The sequence below is a fragment of the Papio anubis genome, chromosome 2 (genome assembly GCF_008728515.1).
Source record: "Papio anubis isolate 15944 chromosome 2, Panubis1.0, whole genome shotgun sequence".
Taxonomy (NCBI): Eukaryota; Metazoa; Chordata; class Mammalia; order Primates; family Cercopithecidae; genus Papio; species Papio anubis.
The window spans coordinates 88,900,128-88,921,321 of NC_044977.1; the positions used below are offsets into that span (position 1 = coordinate 88,900,128).

The window sequence follows — 21,194 nt, forward strand, 5'->3', positions numbered from 1 at the left end:
AATGTGCCTGCTTCCCAGCATGCTACCTCCTACCACCCAATTCCTAGGCTAGGAGTGTTCAGAGGAAGGAGCCTAGGGGTGCCACCTTCAGGCCAGGACAGCCTGCTGAGATGAAGACAGCCCCTGGGGACATATATACACTTCAAGCAAAGGAATTCAGATGGAGGCCAGGCACAGTGGCTAACGCCTGTAATCCCAGCACTTTGGGAGGCTGAGGTAGGGGGATCACATGAGGTCAGGAGTTCCAGACCAGCCTGGCCAACATGGCAAAACCCCATCTCTACTAAAAATACAAAAATTAGCCAGGCATGGTGGCAGGCACTTGTAATCCCAGTTACTCGGGAAGCTGAGGCAGGAGAATCGCTTGAACCCAGGAGGCGGAGGTTGCAGTGAGCCAAGATCATGCCACTTCACTCCAGCCTGTGCAAAAAAGGAAAACTCCATCTTTAGGGGAAAAAAAAAAAAAAAAAGGAATCCAGCTAGGCATGGTGACTCATGCCTAGAATCCCAACACTTTGGGAGGCTGAGGCAGGATCACTTGAGCTAACAAGTTCAAGGCCAGCCTGGGCAATATGGCAAAACACCATCTCTATAAAAAATACAAAAATTAGCCAGGCGTGGTGGTGCACACCTGTTGTCCCAGATACTTAGAAGGTTGAGATGGGAGGACAGCTTAAGCCCGGGAGGCAGAGGTTGCAGTGAGCTGAGATCTTGCCACTGCACCACTCCAGCATGGGCGACAGGGTCAGACCTTGCCTCAGAAGAAAAAAAAAAAAAAAAAAAAAGCAATACAGGGAAGTAGCATCCCTATAGCCCCACTGAGATCTACACAGGAGGAGGTCCAAGAGTCCCATGCCTGCATCCCTGGGGAGAAGATACCAGGCAAGGCAGGGCCCTACCTAAATCCCCAGGGCTGCTGAGGCAGGGGATTTGAAGCCCACCCCCTTCACCCCAATCCCTCCCTCCCACTCTGCCCACAGCCAGTGCAAGATGATCAAATATTCATCGCCTCTCTAGAGCTAAATAATACATCAATGTAGTAACAGGCACAAGGCAGCTAATCACCCCCTTTCACCTCTCAGCCCAAGCTGGGGCCACAGCAGGGAGGTGGGCAGGGACAGGCCAAGCCTTGGGCAGTCAGACACCCTGCATGCACCCACCACCAACTGCTGTGTCAGTGGCATGCACCTGGCGGGCAAACACCGAGTCCCTCTGGGGTGTCAGGACAGGCCCTGTGAGAGGCGGGCAGACCCCTTGGTCCCAACACCAGGGAGTGGGTGGGCGGGCTGGAGGGGAGGAAAACAGGCTGAGGAGCTGGGGAATGTGGGAGCCACTGCTGCAGCCAGCTGTAGCGGGTGCCAAGCAGTCCTTCAACGCCCCTGGCAGGCAGTGTTTGGGAGGGAAGGAAGCTGGGTGGGTGGGTCAAGGAGGGGGAGGCTGGCAGCAGAGGGAGGTCACAGGAAAGTGAAGGCACTCTGTCTTCCTGCCCTGGAGGCTGCCTGGGCCTGCTGACCTTGTGCCATGTCCTGTGCCCACAGTAGGGGAACTGAAGAGTGTCTGCTGGGCACTACCAGGCAGAAGGGAGCTGTACCCCATGGAGGTAATTAAGTGGCAGATGAAGTTAACTGTGTTGGACACAGGCCCCTAGGGAGTAGAGACTGCTCCCAGTACCCTCCTGTCCAGCCCTAGCTGACACACATCTCCCTAGGGTGACCTTGGCTGTTGACTGGATGGGCAGATCATCTGTTAAAGAAGGAGGGGAGGAGGGACAGTTCCTCTCCCCACAGCCCTGTACCACTCCTAGAAGTCACAAATTCCACCAGGTTGGCCAAGGATAAGGCCCCCTGGGACCATCTGGGATGTAACCCAGCAGATCCCCTTGTGCCTGAGACAGCCCGGGGTCACAGAGATCATTGCAGAGAGGTGGGCAGGCAAGCAGCCTTCCAGCCTGGACCTGGGGCCTTGAGGCTGCCAGCAGGAGTGTGGACTGGCCCTGGAGGATGGCGCAGGGGACGGATCTCCTGGCTCCCCTCTGCATGCTCCCTGGTTGTTCCCTGGCAGGGAGAAAGCAGCTGGCTCTGGGTGGGGCCCGTACTGAGGGACAGGAGAACACTTTGCTCCCTTCCTTACCTTCCAGATCTATGCCAATCTTACTTCCTGCTGAGCCCCACCCAAGGGACTCCTTTCCTGAGCAGCCTCAGCCCCCTCCCATGAACATCAAGTTGTCTGTGATCTTTGTTTCCAAGGGTACTCCTGCTGCATCTGGAGGGAATCCAGGCAGGGTCTTTGTATCTGTGTTGCCAGGAGGTAATGTGTGTGAATCCAGATCTATGTAGATCCATGTGTCTGGGAATAGGCAACTCCACATGTGGGTCCTCGGGTAGGTGGGTCTCCTTCCTCCCTCTGCCAAGCATAGCTTGACACCCACAGTGCCAACCCAGAGAGGGAGGAGCCTCCTCAACCAAGCCCCTGGAGTCCAGAAGAGAGGAGCTCCAGGAGGGCCCCATCCTCATACCCCACCTTCTGTACCTGTGCCATCCACCTGGGTATCACTGGCCTCCACAAGCCCCCGCCATTTCCGCTCTGTCTCCTTCACCTCAGGCACATAGAAGTCTCCCTGCCGTGCCAGTGGGCACATGAAATGGATCTGGTCTTCCTGGTAGATCTCCAGCCGAGGATAGGCACACAGCTTCCGTGCCTAGTCAGAGAGTGGCAAAAGGTAAAATGAGCCCTACAGGGCCCCTGACTCACTTGTCCCTGGGTGGCCCCCAGAACTGTCTATTACCTATTCCGTCCCAGGGCCTGGTTCTGCCTCTCAACTTCTTCCAAGTTCCAAAGCCCTGCTGAGGGAGGCACACATAGATCACCCTAACAGCAGGGCCCCATAGTCCAGAGTGCAATAATAGTCTGAAGACCGAGGACGACACCCTAGGGCAAGCAGTAAAAGAACCCAGGAGCCTGGCACTGCTCTCTTATGTGTATATCTGAGACCAGAAATCTGTTCCAGAAGGCACTGGTCTCACAGAGCCATAAAGCTTGGCACCCCTGGACCACCCCAGGATAGGGATCCCATGTGCCCAAGCCAAAGTCTCACCTGCCAGACTTTCCATCCCAGGACCCCCTGGCCCTGACCTCCTCTCCACCCTGGACAACGCTGACTGACCCATAGATATCAGAAGACCAGTACCCTCAGTCCTTAGGCCTCCAGCCCTTGCTCTTGCAGACACGCTACTATAGACCCTGAACAAGGATCAAGGCCAGTTAAACACCACTTCCACTCCCATTAATTCCCCTGCTAGTTCAGATCTATATCAACCTCTGAGACTATCAGGTGTGGTTCCCATACCTCCTCACGTATAAACCCAGGGTTTTAGCTGATGGGGAGGAGGGAGACCCTGGACTGGAAGGGCAGGTAAGACAAGTAGATCTAGCACAGGACATTATGCAATGGGCTGATGTACCACCTTTTGGGCCCCAAGTTCCAAAAGGCACTCCACCTCCCTCTGCCTAGACACAGAATCCAATGCTCTGATGTGTATGGAGGGGCACAGACATGCCAGAGCCACCCTGAGGCGGGCAGTGACAGCCAGAACAGGGGGTCAAGTGCTTCTCACTCACGGTCTGCCCTCCAACCTTTCCTGCGACGGAGCACAAATACCCACTAAGATGACTGCAAGGCCCCTGCCCTGTCACTGCTCACCCGCCAACCTTCACAACATGACTATTTATAGCACTCGCCCCGCTCTCACCATGAGCTCTGAAATGAGCCTTCCACTTAGCAGTAATGAGAAACTTATTGCCTGGCAAGGAGAAGCCATTCCAGGACTCCACTTGTCCGCCTGCCTGGCCAACCCTAGGGTTGAGGAACCTCGTTCAACTAAAGCAAGCAAGCAAAGAACAGTTAAAAGCAAGCCCATGGATGATAAAGGGAAAGGGGAGTGAGCCTGAAAGGTTTATCTAGCTAGTACCCTCAGCAGCCAGCTGGAGGAAGGGTGCATCTAGGAGGCCACGTGGGAGGTGGATGGCCTGGCCCAGGTCTGGTTGTGGCTCAGCCTCTGACTCCACGGGTGATCCAGGCAAAGCCTTTCATCCTAAGTCTCCATGTGCTCAACGGCAAAGTAGAACACCCCAACCCTGATGCTTCCAAGGTCAGTGAAGGAAAGTCATTATTTTTTAATAGTTGGATTCAAATCTTCTTTGCCAACCTGGGTGCCCTTGGGGCTTCCTCCATCTCAAGAGTCCATGCCCCTGACACCTCCCATTTCTAAACACACAGATGGCTGTCTTTGCTTCTCTATGCACCCACATACCCACTCCAGCCTTGGTCTCCAGGAGGATGCTAAACAAGATCACAGTGTCAGGAAGCAGGAGCTGTCAGGCTCTGGGGTCCCTCCAATGCCAGCACTTAGAGGCAGGCATCTGCCAAACCTAAGCCCCACTCAGGAAACTGGGCCAGGTCACTGAGGCCAGGGGCAGGGAGGCCCCTGAAGATCCAGGTCCTTCCCCAGTAGCTAGATGGAAGAAAAGGATCCCTGAATTTAGTCAGGGCATGGCCTTCACCAACATCCTCACACTCTGAACAAAGGGTCCAAAGGGTAGCAGCTGAGTGGCCATCACAAGAGCAGCAGACATTTGGCTTTTGGGGAAGATCCCAGAGGCCAGAGCCTGTGTCCACCCAGAGATTCCAGGGACAACAAGGACCCTACCCCAACCCCTCTCAACACTCAAGCCACCTCCCTAGCTTCCCTTCTGGAGGAACTTGGCAGTAACAAGATGATAAGAGGGAGTACTGCTCTTTCCACCCTCTCCCCTAGGCTGGGCAGCACCAGGCTGCCACCCGGTGCCACCTGCTCTGCCAGCCCCCTTGTTGGCAGGCGGGAGGCAGTCTGCGGCTGTTCTGCGCATCTGCCTCCTCCGGAGAGCCCGGCTCTGAAGTTGCCTGGCTGTGGACAGCCCCGTTGCCATGGAAACTGCATCCTCCATCCTTGCCATCGCCTTCATCTCAAAGCCATCGGGGAGAATAGAGGAACAAGGGAGACAGCGGATGGAGAGAAAACCGTGGCCCTGCCACACAGCCCTTCCTTCTCTGCCCAGCTCTCCCTCCTCACAGCATCCCACACAGGGAGCACCAGGTCCTACAGCCTGTTCCCAGACCCCTGGAGGGGCAGCCTCAGGCCCAAAACTAGCCTGGTCCTACCCACTGTTACCTGGGGGCCCTGGTCCTCCCTACTGGAGGGAGGCATGGAGCTAATTAAAGTGCCATTGACTGTTCAGCCCCAAATCATTATAACACCAGGTCCTACCAAAATTCAGACTTGGGTAGAGAAGGGGCAGGAAGAAGGCAAAGGAGTAAACTTATAAGCCAGGCCCACAGGCAGAGAAGGGGCTTGTAGTTGCCCCTGGCCCTTCCTGGGAGACTGCTCTCCCTTCCATGCTCTGCCCACTGAGCAAAAACGAGTCTAGTGGGGGCTGGGGATAGAGGGTGAGGGGCAGGATGAGCTATATGCTCTGTCCCTGAGTGACCAGGCAGAGAGGACAAGCCCTTTCCCTCCCAGTCAGGTGCAACCTCAGAGGGAAGAGAGGGTGACCATGGGCTGGCTCTCAGGTCCTTGCTGCACGGTAGGAGCCATGGCCCGGGCAATATGTCAATGAGCCAGTAAATATTGGAAAATCATTGGAGGAAGGCGAGGCCAGCTGCCTCTCCCTCAGCTAGCCCCAGGGAGCCCTTGGAGAGCAGACTGCCAACGGCCAAGGACACTAGCTCAAGGTCACACTGGGCTGGCCCCTCTGGTGAAGAGCCTGGGTGGGCCTGGGGTCCTCCTACCCCTGGTACACCCCCTTCCACAGCCCAGACAGCCAGAAGTGTGTGGAAGCATTGCCAGGACATGAGAACATGCTCTGCCACTGACACCACTGGCCATCTGACAAACCCACAGCCCAGAGCAGCTCACTCCCACACACAGACCCAAGGAGGCCATAAAGCCTCTTTCCAAGGTGGGAAAGTTGCAGATGTTCACATTCCTCTCCACCTAACAGGCAAAAGTCAGTGAATCATGCCAAGGTGCCGCCAATGACTGCCAGAAACTGGATTCAGAGTTCCGATCCCTCAGACACACCTCTGGGCCTTCCCTCCCACCTGGGTCTTCCACATGCAGAAACAAGATGGGGACTTGTGACACCACCCATGATGCAGGAATTTCTAAGAGACCCCAAACACCAGCACTTCCCCACCACCACCCCACCCTGCACCAACACCTGCTCACCCACTCAGGAGAGCTGGTAAAAAAGGGAAGGAGCAGCTCACCCACCTCACACAGGCTGCCACAGTGCCACTGCCTCGGCTACCTTGGGGACACGCCACACACTCCCAACTCACCTCAGCCTCAGTTCGTCTCCTGGGTAGGGTGCAGGCATTTAGCCCATTCAGCTAAGGGCTCCCACAACAGGGCAAGACTGATACACCAGGCCAAGGTTTCCCCACAGGACCCACAGTGCCTCCCCAGCAGGTCTTTCTGAATTATGGGAGAGGAAGAAAAGAGATGAGAGAGGACCTGAACTATCCTCATTTAGTGCTTTGTACTCAGGACATCACCCTGTGCCCTGGCTTCATCTAGGGGTTGGGAGCAAATCGAAGACAGAAGAGGTCAGGCCCAGGATGGAGGCTGATGATGGGTCCCACTCCCAGGCTACCCAGAGGCTGGAGGTTTGCTTATAATTAGGTGGCTGCAAATGCCCAAAAGAAGGAGGCAACGTGTGGGCCAAGGACTGGGTCACATTTCCTACCTAAGCTCTAGGCCCAGAAAGGCATGAGGTCTGGCTGAGGGGCCCTGGGCCTTGCCTTACTGTTTACCCTGAGCTACCCAATCCTATCTATCCTTCTGTGCCAGGCTGGACACCCAGGCAGCTGCACAGCCAGAAAGCAGCTGTTGCATCCCACCCGAGGTGGTGGTGTCTCCTTGCTGGGTGAAGTGATGCATGTTCGTTTTTAATTACAGACACCGACACGTACCTGCCTGCACACAGCAGTCCCTGCAAGTGGGGGCTCAGACCCTGGAGGCCCCTCAGGCAGCTGGTCTTCATGGCATGTGAATGCTTTGGGGAGGTATAGCAAGAGGCTGCAGCTAGAAGGTAGCAGGTTATTATTCTGCCCAGAAACTTTCCTCTCACCCCCACCAGGCTGCCTCAAAGCCTCTGGCCCAGAAGCTAGACCTGTCTGTTGGTGCTCTGGGGCCTTGCCACACCAACAGGGAGAGCCTGCAGAAGGGCTGGTGAGCACTTCCCCTCTCTCTACTCTCCTCTCACACCAGGAGAGCCCAGAGCTCTGAAAATGGCAGGCAAAGGAGATAGGGAGTAAGACAGGATTGCCAGGGAGGGGAGAGAGAGGAAGTAGGACGTGGCAGAGAGCACCCCAGGCAGGAGCCTAGGGCATTGGCTTGGCTAGACAAATGGGTAGCTTCCCTCTGGCCCTCAATTTGCCCAAGTATGAAATAAAGGGTCTACAGCCATACCACCCTGAATGCGCCTGATCTTGTCTGATCTCAGAAGCTAAGCAGGATCGGGTCTAGTTAGTACTTGGATGGGAGACTGTCTGGGAACACCAGGCGCTGTAGGCTTTTGGCCTATCGCTCCCTCCATCTTTCCCTCTTTGGCCAGGCGTGGTGGCTCACGCCTGTAATCCTAGCACTTTGGGAGGCCAAGGCGGGTGGATTACTTGAGGTCAGGAGTTTCAGACCAGCCTGGCTAACATGGTGAAACCTTAACTCTACTAAAAATACAATAATTAGCCAGGTGTGGTGGCAGGTGCCTGTAATCCCAGCTACTTGGGAGGCTGATGCAGGAGAACTGCTTGAACGCGGGAGACAGAGGTGCAGTGAGCTGAGATCGCACCACTGCACTCCAGCCTGGGCAACAGAGCAAAACTCTCTCAAAAAAGAAAAAGAAAAAGAAAAAAAAAGAAGACGGAAGGAAGGAAGGGAGGGAGGGAGGGAAGAAAGGAAAGGAAGGGACGGAAGGAAAGGAAGGAAAGGGAAAGAAAGTAAGAGATTAGAATAGATGATCTCAAAAGAAGTGAGGAACTGGAAACGATGAATAAAAACACCATTATGTGAAGATAAGAAAACTGTATACTCAGAAAACCCAAAAAGAATCAATGGAGGGACTACTACGAACATTAAGTCACAAAGGTAACTCAAGCATAGCCCATTTTTCTGTGCAGCAGATCAGCCAATTAGAAAACATAATGGAGGCCGGGCATGGTGGCTCACACCTGTAATCCCAGCACTTTGGGAGGCCGAGGTGGGCGGATCACCTGGGGTCAGGAGTTTGAGACCAGTCTGGCCAACATGGTGAAACGCTGTCTCTACTAAAAATATAAAAATTAGCCGGGCATGGTGGTGGATGCTTGGAGGCTGAGGCAGGAGAATTGCTTGAACCCGGGAGGCAGAGGTTGCAGTGAGCCAAGATAGTGCCACCGCACTCCAACCTGTGTGACAGAATGCGACTCTACCTCAAAAAAAAAAAAAAAAAGAAAACATAATGGAAACGAGATATAACAGCCCTCTTGGGGTTAGGATGAACCCAGGGCCAGTCTGGGAGCCCCGTGTTGAAAGGCAGGGAATGGCAGAGGAGCCAGGCAGGCAGGTCCAGGCCTGGGCGGGAACCTGGGGAAGACTGCAGAAGGGGGAAGGTGTGAGGGAGAGTGGGGCGGGAGACGGTGTGCTATGCCTGGCACCCCAGCCTGCTGCGCCTGCTGCTGCCACTGCCTGAAGACTTTTCATTTTCACCTCAGAGCCAGCAGCTTGCCACACAATTTACACCTCTGTTCATCTCCCTGGCACGACGCAGACCCTGGCTTCCTGGGCAGCCCGTGGAGGAGGGCCTAGGCAGCAGTCAAGCACCAGGGCAGGCTGGGGTATTGAGGGGTGGGGAAATAATGTTTCCTTCTAAGCAGGCACATGGGACACAGGCTCTGAAGCACCTTAGTGCCCAGATGGACTGGGAGGCCCCTAATCCTGCATCCATACCCAGTCTTACCTTTCTCTAGGCCCAGAGGGCCAAGATACAACCCTGGCTCAGCCCTGCTCTGGCCTTCTCGGGCCTGGGCCCTTGTGTGGCCGGACCAGAGTGTTGGAGAGTACGGGAGTGAGTACCCCAAGGAGAGCTCAGTTAGAGCACTGGGTGAGTCAGCCCTGAGATCCCATTGCTCTCCCTTGCAAATCTGGGAGGAGAGCTACAGCCTTCCAGATGATGGCCCTACCATCGCAGGCTCCACAGCCCACCCCCTCTCCAAGATCTAGCACTCTTAGCAGCTTGTCTGTGTAGTCAAGGACCTTGAGCCCTGTCCTGCTCACAAGCTGACAAACTGGTTGCTGATGATTATCCAGCAGCAGGAAGGCTGCTCATACAGATGGAGCTGTGAAGCCAAGCACCTGAGAGCCAGAGGAGTCAGGAATTGCCAGAGGGGAAGGACAAGTGGGCAAGTGGGGATGCAGAGGAGACAGGGGACAGAAGAGAGGGAGAGGAAAAGGCCCTGAATTTCTCATCTCCAACTGGTACCTCTGACCTCTGCTCCACTCCTCAGGGAAGTCCTTTCCTTCCCACCTGCATAACTAGACAGCTAGCCTCTCCTCATCTGAGGGCTCAGCTGAAGGAGAAGTTGTTCTGCTTGGGGGAGAGGGGGTGCACTGCAAGTTCTTTCCTTGGAATCTCTTTCCTCTCCCTAATTCCAATCTTGAGCTTCCTGGAGAAGAGCAACAGAATTCTTCCTTGATAAGTAAATTCCATCTGCCTGGGGAAGAAGGCTCCCTCTGGATTGGTGACAGCCCAACCCCACAGCACCATCCAGACAAGCTTCAGCCCCCAGGGTCCTGCAGGGCTGCCAAGCTACAATATCCGAGCTGGTATTTTGAGAGTGGTGGCTCCCACGCCGCCCCAGCAAAGGCTGGCTTTGTGCTTTCATTCCTGGGGGAAGGGAGGGAGGTGGGGTAAAGCCAGAGAGGCTAAGGAGCAGGTTTCAGTGCCTAGGCCAACAAAAGGGAGAGGCCTGGCCCTCAACACCTCAACACCCAAGGGTAGCTCCCTAAGGGGGCCAGGGAAGCCAAGCCCTGATGTGGTGGGAGGATCGCCTCTTGGCTTCGGGACATCTGGGAATGAAAAGTCACTGCTACTTTCTGCTAACTTGCATTATCCTTTTGCAGAATTTAGCTGTGGCCTCTGGCTCTTCCTCCTTATCTCCCAGGTACTCAAGAGACTTGATCTGAATCCCAGCCTGGATACTGTCACTCATCTGCTCAGATGCCATCAGTGTCTCCCTAGTGCCTGCAGGACCCAGCCTAATCTCTTAGGCCCAAACTCGCTCCTCTCCTGTACTCCAGTCTCACTGGATACACAAGCCATGACTGCCACCAAGCCAGTACCTCTGCCTGACATGCCTTGCCACCTGGGGAACACTGCCCACCTTATAGGTGCAACCCAAATACCACCACCCTACAAGGGTTGTTTTGCCTTTACCAGCGAATCTATCCCTCCCCTCCCCACCCCCAGTCATGGCTAGGCTCTGTGGCTGGAGGAGATGGAGGAGGAAAGAGTGCTGGAGGATTGTCACTCAGCTCCAGGTCCTGATGCTGTCAAAAGTGCCCTCCTCCCTGTGCCAGAACAGGCCACTTAGCAGGTGGCAGCACCAGCAGGTGAACCAGCCCTTGAGATCCAGGGAGGGAAGCCTGGGAATAGAACCGCCTCTGCCTCACTGAGGGTGTGGACATGAGGCCCGATAAGGTGCCTGCAGCAGCTGCTTCCTGTGCCCAGAGCACTAGTGAGTGCCTCCTGGGCAAGCAGGTACACAGCCTCTTCTTATGCTTAGACTTGGCTCTCCCAGCAGTCTCCTAGACCTGAAGCCTCAGCCCCCAACTGTGACTACCAGGGTTGGAGAAAGAAGATCAAGTGGATTTGGGATATGCTCGTGATGGTGCCCCAGGGCACCATCACGAGCATATCCCAAATTGACGACAAGTCCTCGGCCTCTTGGTTCCAGCCCCACTTATGTATAGGACAGAGTGGCAAAAGGCATGTAGCCATTAGAACGATCCTCAGCCTAAGGGACCCAGTCTGGACTCAGCCACTGCTCCATCCCTTGACCTTGAGGCACCTTCCTTCCCTAGGCCTCAGCCTCCCCATCTGTAAAACAATGAGGATGCTGGCTTTGATTAGGACTCTATCATGCCTCCTAGCTGGTTCCTCCATGCACAGAACAATGACACACACAAGAGACCTCAGTAAATAACTGCTGAATAAGTGACTGAGCTGAGATGCCAAGAGGGCCTCCCTTGTTAAAAATAAAGTTTGGAAGCCTCCCACGTTAGCTTGGCAAAGGTGACAGTCAGGAAGAGGGAAATGACCGCAGATTTCACATTCCTGTTAGGGCTTCCTCACCTGCTTTTTTTTTTTTTTTGAGATGGAGTCTTGCTCTGTCACCCAGGCTGAAGGGCAGTGTCATGATCTCAGCTCACTGGGCAGTGTTGTGATCTCAGCTCACTGTAACCTTTGCCTCCCGGGTTCAAGCAATTCTCGTGCCTCAGCCTCCTGAGTAGCTGAGATTACAGGCGTGTGCCACCAAGTCCAGCTGATTTTTGTACTTTTAGTAAAGACGGGGTTTCACCGTGTTGGCCAGACTGGTCTCAAACTCCTGACCTCAGGTGATCCAGCCACCTCAGCCTCCCAAAGTGTTGGGATTACAGGCGTGAGCCACCGTGCGTGGCGTCCTCACCAGTATTTTCCCTGCCATGGCCTTGTTGCTCTGCACTGGTGTTTTGACCCCAGCGTGGACTCAGACCCACCCACTGACTCCCTCAGGGTCACTGAGGCAGACTAAGGGGAAACAAACACAAGGGGTTCTGTTCCCACTGGACAGAACACAGGCTGTGGCCAGGCTATTTCGAGCTTCCTCACAGCCACGGCTCAACAGGCTGACCCACTTCCACAGGCACCCTGCTGGGGCCCATAGGCCTTAGTTCTAAGATGGCTGCCCCATAATGCTATCACCACTCAGGAGTTCAGTCACCACCACCCCAGGAGAACTCCAACCTGCAGCTCCCCAGGGTCCCTCCGGGTCCAGCTTCCAATCAGTCACACTCCCCTCAAGACAAGCGCGTCTCTTTGGAGCCCCTGCCCTACCTGCACAAGGGCTGGGCCCTGGTGCCTCCCAGATCCACTCACACTGCAGTTACAGCATCCTCAGGATCGAGAACAGACATGCAGTGGGCGGGACTGGAGGTGGCATCTGCCCAGTATTGCACCTCTCTTAGGACAGGTTTTCAAACCAGTTGAGCCTCAGAAGCTCCCTTCCAAACAAAAGCTCAAGACACCTGGGTTGTAAAACGCACAGGCAGAACTACTTCAGGTGAAGCAGGTAAGGGTCTGAGTACAGCCTCCACCCTAGGCTAACAGCCACAGGGCACCTCAGCACAGTCAGAGCAGTCTGAGAACTATGGTCTGGGGTCCTTGCCTTACTTCCTTACTTTACTTCCTTCCTTTTCTTTCCTTCCTTCCTTCTTCTTTTTTTTTTTTTTTAATGTTTTTACTTTTATTTTTTTGAGATGGGTTTCATTCCTGTTACCCAAGCTGATGTGCGATAGCGTGATCTTGGCTCATTGCAGCCTCTGCCTCCTGAGCTCAAGCAATTCTCCTGTCTCAGCCTCCCGACTAGCTGAGACCACAGGTCCATGCCACCATGCCCAGCTAATTTTTTTGTATTTTTTTTCTGTAGAGACGAGGTTTCACCATGTTGCCCAGGCTGGTCTCAAACTCCTGAGCTGGAGTAATCCACCTGCCTCAGCCTCCCAAAGTGCTAGGATTACAGGTGTGAGCCACCATGTCCCCTTCATTTATTTATTTATTTTTGAGCAGAGTCTCACTCTGTCACCCAGGATAGAGTGCAGTGGCATAATCATGGCTCACTGCAGCCTTGACCTCCCAGGCTCAAGCGATCCTCCCACCTCAGCCTCCTGAGTAGCTGGCACTATAAGTGCCTGGCTAATTTTTTTTTTTTCTGTTTTTTGTTTTTTAGAGGCAGGGTCTCACTTATGTTGCCCAGGCTGGTCTTGAACTCCTGGGCTCAAGTGATCCTCCCGCCTCAGGTTCCCAAAGTGTTGGGATTACAGGCATGAGCCACCACACCTGGCCTTATCCCCTTTAAGCCCCTGGTAAGACAGTCCCAGTCAACCCAGCTGTCCCAGAATTCAGCCACCAAGGTTCCCCTTAGAGGCTTACTACATCCCCTTGGTGACCCCTCCCCACACACTTTTCTCCAATTTGATGGTGGATGGTCAGACATTAGTCTGACTTCCAGGGCCACCTGCACTCCCCAGCCAATCAGCCACTACATGAACAATGCCCTGTAACACCCTGAACTTGGGAGAAGAAGATCAAACCATTTTACAAAGACCCTCCCCTAAAAACTCCCTGAAATCAGAGACGACGGGGAAGGGCACTTATGAAAAGGATTTTGGACGGGTCTGGGAGAGAAGTCAGGTATGCGGGCTTGGCTATGCCAGTGGAGCACTCTCAATGGCCTTTCCCACCAAGTGCTACAGACAGATATGAGCAAACTGCATTAGAGACCTTACACACACAATCCCACACATGGAATTCCCAGGCCCATCCCTCAGTCCTGGTCTGTTCCATGTGTCCGAAGCCTTCCCTGGACACTCATTAAGACTGTGGTGAATTTGGGGGCCTCTGCCCATTGCTCTGGGCTCACATCTGGGCCCCATCTCTCCTCTGCAGGTTTGCAATTTCAAACAAGTTCTGTTCCATCCTGCAGCTTCCAGAAGACACCCCCTTCCTGGGACTTGGGGAGTGGTCTCCTCCTGTACTAGAGGCCACCTCCTTGGACTCCAGGGGAGCAGCCTGATAAAGCTGAGGCATCTTCCATATGGAGTGATGGTCACACGGTACCCATGGATTCCTGGGGAATGAGTGTTCAGCCTGGGGGCCCTTAGCAGTTTATATGGAGAAAGGCAGAGTTCCAGCTCCTATAGCAGTTTGCCAGGCTGCCAAGCTGGGGAAGGCTAGCCAGAGAGCCAGAGGCTGCCATGCAAACCAGGAAAGCTGAGATCAGCCATCCCTTCCAGAATCCCGAGAGTCCTGACAAGTGCTTCTCCTTGGGCCTCTCGCTGTGAACTTCAGGTTTGTTGGTCTCAGGTCCCTCTGTCCCATGAGACCAATCTGGTCCCAGGCTCAGGCACATCTGCAACTCCCAGGACAGCAGCTGCTCTCCACCTCCCAAACCCAAAGCTAAGATCCATTCACCCCTGCCCCTCACCCAGCCTCTAGAGAGGCTGGTGAGCCTGACACATCCTCCCCCCGCAACTCCTGGCAGCAGGGCTCCTGGCCTCCCTCACCCCTGCCAAAACAGAAAGCTGATGGCTGCTGTCATTCCATTTGAAGAACCTTCACAGCAGTCCCAGATCCAGAGAGAAAAAAGAAGGGTGTACACACATGCACACACACACAGCTAAAGGCAGTCAGCTGTTGGTGCTACAGTCAGAAGCACCCAGTCTCATTAGTAATCTCCTTTCTCTGACCCCAGGGCAGGGGAGATGAAGGCAGGGATGGAAGGGAACCTTATATTCTCTCCTTGCTGTCTCCTGGGCTGAGAGAGGCACAGGGCCACCCCTGTCCACTGCAGGCTGTGACCAACAAACAGAGCTAGCCCCTTCCTCATCTCTCCCCTGGCTTTGTTCCCCAAGACGCAAGGTCAGGCTAAACACAGGAGTAGAGGCAACCCCCACATCCTGCTGCCAATACAAGCCCAGGACCTTGGGCCATGCCTCTTCTGTGGGCAGCTGGTCTCTATCTTACTTTCCCTGCTGATGGCCAAGCCCACACAAGCATGCCTCACAGGGGAGAAGCCCCTTGTTCTCCCCCACATCCCTGGCTTTCTTGCCTCAACCTCCACTCTAGGAGCACAGCTGACAGGCTCCCATGGGAGCGGGGAGGAAGGAGGAAGGGCTTTCATCAAAGAGGTGACGTCAAAACCAGGCAACTTGTGAAACTGTCAGGGGCCGGGAAATTTGGACAAAGGTGTCTAAAAATAAACCCCTGAAGCCAGGAAAAGGCTTTGGTGGCTGAGTTGCTCGCCACCCCACCACATGCCACATGTCCTGTTCTGAGGTCTGGAACCCAAGAAGTCTCTTCCCAGGCGTGCCCCTCCAGATGGGCCCATGAGGCTGAGGATGGCACCGACAGGACTGGAGAGGCCTTCCTTGAGTGAAATGGGGGAGGACTCCCCAGAGGTGGCACACTAAGCAGGCCTAGGGCACTGGTATCTTCCTTCCTGCCCACACCACCAGCCAGCCCACCCCCACCTCCAGTCCAACCGCAGCCAGGCAAGCACATCCTGCCCAGCACCCCTTCTGGCCACCACCCTCCAGCTCACAAAGGAAACTCCCCTCTATTTTCCCTGTGCCCCTGCCCTACCACTGTGACAGCCCTCCCCTTTCCAGGTCTTCTCACTCCTGATTCTTTAAACCTGTCCTTGACCACCAAAGACACAGCTGGTGACCCAGGGCCTCATTTATTCATTCCTCAGCCCCAACACCAGACTCCAGGGACATCTGAGCTCCCATTTCCATCATCAACACTCTGTCCCTTTCCCCAAGCTGCTTTGGTGAACAAAGTTGCAAGGATCCTCCAAGTGTACCAGGCTCTCACTCCCACTGACTCTCTTGTTCTGTTCCCTGACCCCTGCCACACTGGCCACACCCTCTGTGCAGCCTTTGCTGCCACAGGTTGTCTATCGCCTACCTGGCCCCACAGAGGCTGGGAGGCACAGGGCAGCCTCCCAGGTCAAATACTGCCAACAGGCTGATGTCCCCAAATATATCCACCAGCCCAGCCTTTTCTCAACTCCAGGCCACACATACCATTGCTGACTCCACACCCCCCAACTTAGATGTATCTCAGGCAGCTCCCTGACATAGCCCAAATAGCTACCTTCCCCGCAAAACCAGGACCTCCCTCAGTTTCCCACATGTCAGTGAAAAGCATCACTACATGCTTGCCCACCTGCCCAGGCCAGAGGGGAGCAGAGCCCTCTGTGACTCCCTCATTGCCTCTCCTTCCCCAACAGCGAATCCACCCAAAGTCCATCAGTTCTATCCCAAAAGTGATTGTAAATCTCTATCCTTGTCCACATCTCTGTAGCCACTGGGCCTGCCCAAGCTGCCACCACTTACAATGGGATTCATGACAGCCTCCTAGGCTAATTCCTCAGCCCTAGGTCTAAGCATCTCCACCTGGTCCCAGGTCTATGGTCCAGTCCCACCCTGCCCAGATATGGGACAGCCCATCTTGTACAGACGTGGCTCCAACTGTGTTATTTTCCTGGCTGGAACACTGCAGTGACTTCCTGCTGCATGTAGATCAAAGCTCTGCCTAGAAGTTCTTATCTCCTCTCTAAAGGGTCTTGCAGGACTCTGCCTTGAGGTTGTCTCCTCTGAGAGGCTGTCCCTGATCATTCTGTCCAAGTTGGTTCCCTGACTTTTCTCACCCTCTCCTTCTCTAGCACATGTCCCATTTTTGTCTGACATTTATTACCTATCTTCACCACCTCACTGTGAATGTCTGTTTCATGCACCAATGTTTCATTCACATTGTGCTCATTATAGCACCTGGCACACAGACAATAAATACAAGTTAAATGAATGAACAAACAATCATGTCCAAACCCAACTGGGGTCATTTCCCTAGCACCCAAGTTTACAAAACGTTTAGGGGAGGAGGGATGTGTAACAGGGCATGTTTTTAAAAAATCTATCTCTGTAGACACAGAAATCCCTGTCAGATGACCTGGTGGCTGGCTCTCCTTCCTCCAGGAAGGTTGGGCTGCCAGCATTGCCAGTGACCAAGTCAGGAAGTAAAGGAGACAGAGCCTGCCACTGCTGCCCCAGCCCTGGCCTCTGGGAGCAGGTATATAAGCCCATGCAGAGGCAGGGCCACGGGCAATACATGATTACCTGGGGCCTGCCCAGACACTGGGAGCCTCAGGTCCTTGCTGTGCAGGCCTCCAGCAGGATGAGAATAAAGTGGCCTGTCCATTCGTCTGAGCCAGAGTGTGGGATAAGCACTAAGGATGTCTTTGGTCAAAGCCAGAGAGCCAAACTAACCACACCAGGTTTATGAACAAGCTCTCCATGCTCTTGGGATATGCTCCGGCTCCCACAAGATCTTGGGCATCTGAAAGAGATGCCAACAACCTCTGCCCATCTTCCTAGCTCCACAGGTACCTGTTCCATGAGGGTCCCAGGGTGCTGCTCTGCCAAAACCACCTCTTCCTCCCATTCTAGGCAGTCCTCCTCAGCTCCACCCAAGGGGCCTGGCTGTCCCCAACACACACACCCCAGGCCTGTGCCTCACCTTGATGTAGGTGTCCAAGGCAGGATGGACACGGCGGGTAGCCAGCCAGATGGACAGGATGGTGGTGTAGGGGAAGGTGGCTGTCACCACGTGGCTGGGTGCCGGGAAGGAGAACACCTTGAAGCCAAATTTCTGGTAGAGGTCGATGAGTTCAGGGGAGGGCGATTCCTCACCTTCACTCAGGATGCTACCCACGGCACATCGGCACTTATCAGGAGGCACCTGGGGAAGCAAAGCATGGGTGTGAGAGTTGGGCAAAGGGAGGAGGCCCTCAGACCTCCTTCCTCCTGGAGTTGTGCCAGATCAGGCCTAAAACAACCACCAGCTCTGACAAGCCATGCAGCCCCAGATACCAGGACAGAGCTAGCTGTTTTCTTACTGGAACCCACCTATGGCCCCTGCCTGTGGCATCGTACCGCAGGACTCTCATCTATTCCTTCAACAAACATGCCACGCCCTGTGGAAACCCAGGGATCATGCTGAGGGGTTAGACTTGGTCTCTGCCCTCCCGGAGGCCAGGAGAGGGAAGGACAGAGAGGACCTCTGACCATCACCCTCCACATGCCTCCACTGAGGGGGCCATTCCACCCCACCATGAGACCCTCTGTCAGCCCCCACGCCCCAGGGCCACCAGCAGAACTGTACAGTGGCTGATCCTTCAGCCTGGGTCCAGCACAATCCTATTAGCTCATTTCCCTCCTATCCCCTGGAGAAGAGCAGTCTTCATGGGCAGAGAAATTATGGCAGGCAAGGGAGCAAAACTGAGGAGTAGGAATAAAGAGCTCAGAGCCCTCCAAGGTCATGCCCTAGGAAAGCAAGAACGTGTGTGTGTGTGTGTGTGTGTGTGTGTGTGTGTTTACACACATGCTTGCAGGGTCAGGACCTGGCAAGTGGCTATGGAGGGGCTGCAGGAAGCACCTGTCAGGACACAGAATTAGGATCACTGGCCTCTGGGTTGCTGGTGAAATTCTGTGAAGAGATCATCCTCCCCAACCATCACCAGAGCCTCTAGACTTCTTCTCCAACCCATGGCCCATCCAGGGACCTATCCCACTTCCTAAGTCCCTTCCTGGCTAAAAGCCAAGACCACTGGGTTCCCCTTCAAGTCTCTATAGGTTGTTAGTGCCTGCACTTTCCACTCTGCTCCTCTCCCTACCTAACTTCCCTCCTCTGGCTCCCAGAAACCTTAGCCATGTAAGGCTCCCGTGTGAGCCTCCATCACTTCCTAGGACTGACCCAAGGCTGCAAGACCCAGTACTCATTTCTCCTCCTGGCATCAGGAGGCCTCACTTTGTCTCACCTACTGCTCCCTGTTTCCCATGTCAGCTTTCCAGGTGCCTAAGTCTGTACTAGCCTTCAGGCTGGGCCCTCAGAGGCATGTGATCTTAAATCCAAAAGATTCAGCACAGACCTTGTACCCTCAATCCTGGGTTTTGCTCAACTCTAAAGGCTCCTTTCTCCCCACCCACCACAAAAAAATTTGTTTTTGCCAGCAGTTCACCTTCACAGGGATGACCCCTAAGTTTAAACAGGCTTCTCCCTCTACCTCCACTTACTCCTGTCCCTACCCCTCCTTCCCAGCACTGTGAAGTCATTATTACCTGTTCTCACCTCTCCCTCCCATTACAGCCCTTTCCAAGCCCTCTCTGAAATCTCCTGGGGGTTTCTCAGCCCTGAATGGCCTCCTCTACTGAAGCCAACCCAGCCCTTCCTTTTAGTCACAGTTTGCCTGGGACTTGGGCACCTATTCCAGGCTCTCACCTCTAAGCAGACCCTAACGGTAACCCTCAACTGCCTGTGGCTCTGGTCCCCTTGCAGCCCCCTTGAATCCTATGGCATCCAAACCGGGCTCAGAGCTTTAGTAGCAGGCAACAGGGTATAGTGGTCAGAAACACAGCTTGAGAGAGGCAAGCCACGGTGTGAATCTGAGTCGTGTGATTCTAGACAAGTCCCTTGGGTTCTGGGAGCCCCAGTTTCTCAATATCTATTACAGAACTGCCATATTAAACAAGAAACTTCACGAGAGCTTAGCCTGGGCCCAGCATTCAGCAAGTGCTCCATAATTGTTGGTTATTAGTAGCTATGACACAGTCCAAACAACTGTCCATGGCCTAGAATGCCCAACGACCCAAACCCCTGAATATGCAGCTCCTCCCTGCTGTCCTTCAGGTTCAAATGCCCTCTTGGAGAGCCTTTCAGAGTGGTTCAGTGGCACTCTCTTCTCCCCCAATAATTTGCTGTAAACTCTCTTGACCTCCACAAGTCTACCTTGCACACAGTCACTTCTCTTGGCCTGAAACTCCTCCCACCCCACCCAGAGGCACAGGAGACCACTGCAATACCACTTCTTGTCTCTAGATGGTGCAACTGCCCTACTCACACGCCAAGACTTGAGCATGACCAGATAGGCAGGAAGTTACCTGGTGGACCTCCTGCTGACAAGCCAAGGGACACTGCCTGCCACAAAGCCTATCTTCATGTCCCTGACCTTACCAACCTGTGCTGTGCAAAAGAAACATCTACATAAGTCACATGGAGAAACAAGTGGAAGGTCACTTGATCTCTTCCTCTCTACTGCTGGCTTGCCTGGGTTTGAGTTCCAGGGTCTTTCCTGGGAACGCTTCAGCAGCCCTCATGGGACTCCCAGCTCAACATCCTCTTCAGTAGCCAAAAGGCAACAGAACACATGTGGTCATCTTGCTTAGAACCGCTCAATGGCTCCCAATTTACCTCTAGGATGAAACTAAATTCACAAGCCAAGTAGGCAAGGTTCTTTTGGAGTGGCCTACATAATACTGCATGAATTTGCCCACACACTCACCTTGCACTCCCTTTCTGCAGCCTCAGGCCCCAGCAGGGGCCACAGCTCAGATGGGCAGGCACCTACTGAGTGTCTGCATGGCAGAGGGAGGGATAGATCCAGGCTCTGGCCCAGCCCGCCTTGCCAGCCTCCTCACCCGCCACACCCCCACACACACCCACATGAAACTATTTGCAGCTCCCCAAACATGCCACGTCCTCCCATGCTTCCTGCCTTTGCGTAAGCTACTTCCTCTGTCTGAAATGTCCTTCTTCACTCTATTCCAGAGTCCCTTCTGCCTGGGAAACTCTTGCCCATCCTGCAAGACTCAGCTCAACTTTCCCCTTCAAAGCCTTCTGTTGCTCTCCACCAAGCAGCCCCTCCTCTCTGATCCCAAGTACCCATCAGGGAGAAGGTCTTGTGCTGCACTGTAACTGATGGCCTCCCCATCTCTCTCCATCACTCCAGGCCTCTAGGCAAAAAGGTCCAGGATCCTGCGCACACAGAAAGTTCTTGAGGCATGCTCAGTGACAGTACATGCATGCACACACAAGCCCTGCACCGTAACAAACTTCCTCTCCCTCTACCTGGAGAAAAGGTGGAGCTCCTGTCACAGTGGAAGAAGGGAGCTAAGAAGGCAGGGCTCCTAGGATCCAGGAGGTGTGTGGGGCACAGCAGCTCCTTTCCTGGCTGAGCAACCCCCTAATTCTACAAGTAAGAACACTTCCTACCCCCTCCCCTGCCTTGGCCTAAGTGGGAGCCTAGAAGGTCCCTCAGCAAGCCTACCACCCACTAAGCAGCCCCATGCAAAGTTGAAGCTGGGAAGCAGCTGAACAAGGCACCAGCAAGAAGGAAATGGAACAGGCCCTAAAATAACCCAGAGAGTGGCAAGGCTGATCCAGTGGCAGAAGAAAGCTTTCCTGGCCTCCCAGTAAAGCCCAGACCCGCCTCCAGGGAAAAGGCCTACTAAGGCTGTCAAGCG

General features: G+C 54.3%; 1 protein-coding gene and 1 pseudogene across 2 annotated transcripts in view; one reads left to right on the forward strand and one right to left on the reverse strand.

The window, feature by feature from the left end:
• Positions 1-21,194, reverse strand: part of TEX264 (testis expressed 264, ER-phagy receptor) — a 32,987-nt gene that overhangs the window by 2,185 nt on the left and 9,608 nt on the right. For both annotated transcript variants that reach the window (XM_021934361.2, XM_021934362.2), the window contains exons 3-4: positions 17,413-17,634; positions 2,530-2,698 (exon numbers count right to left, since the gene is read on the reverse strand). In XM_021934361.2, the coding sequence (XP_021790053.2) occupies positions 2,530-2,698; positions 17,413-17,634 (391 nt within the window). The remainder of the gene's footprint in view (positions 1-2,529; positions 2,699-17,412; positions 17,635-21,194) is intronic.
• On the forward strand, positions 7,495-7,613 carry LOC116273874 (annotated as a pseudogene).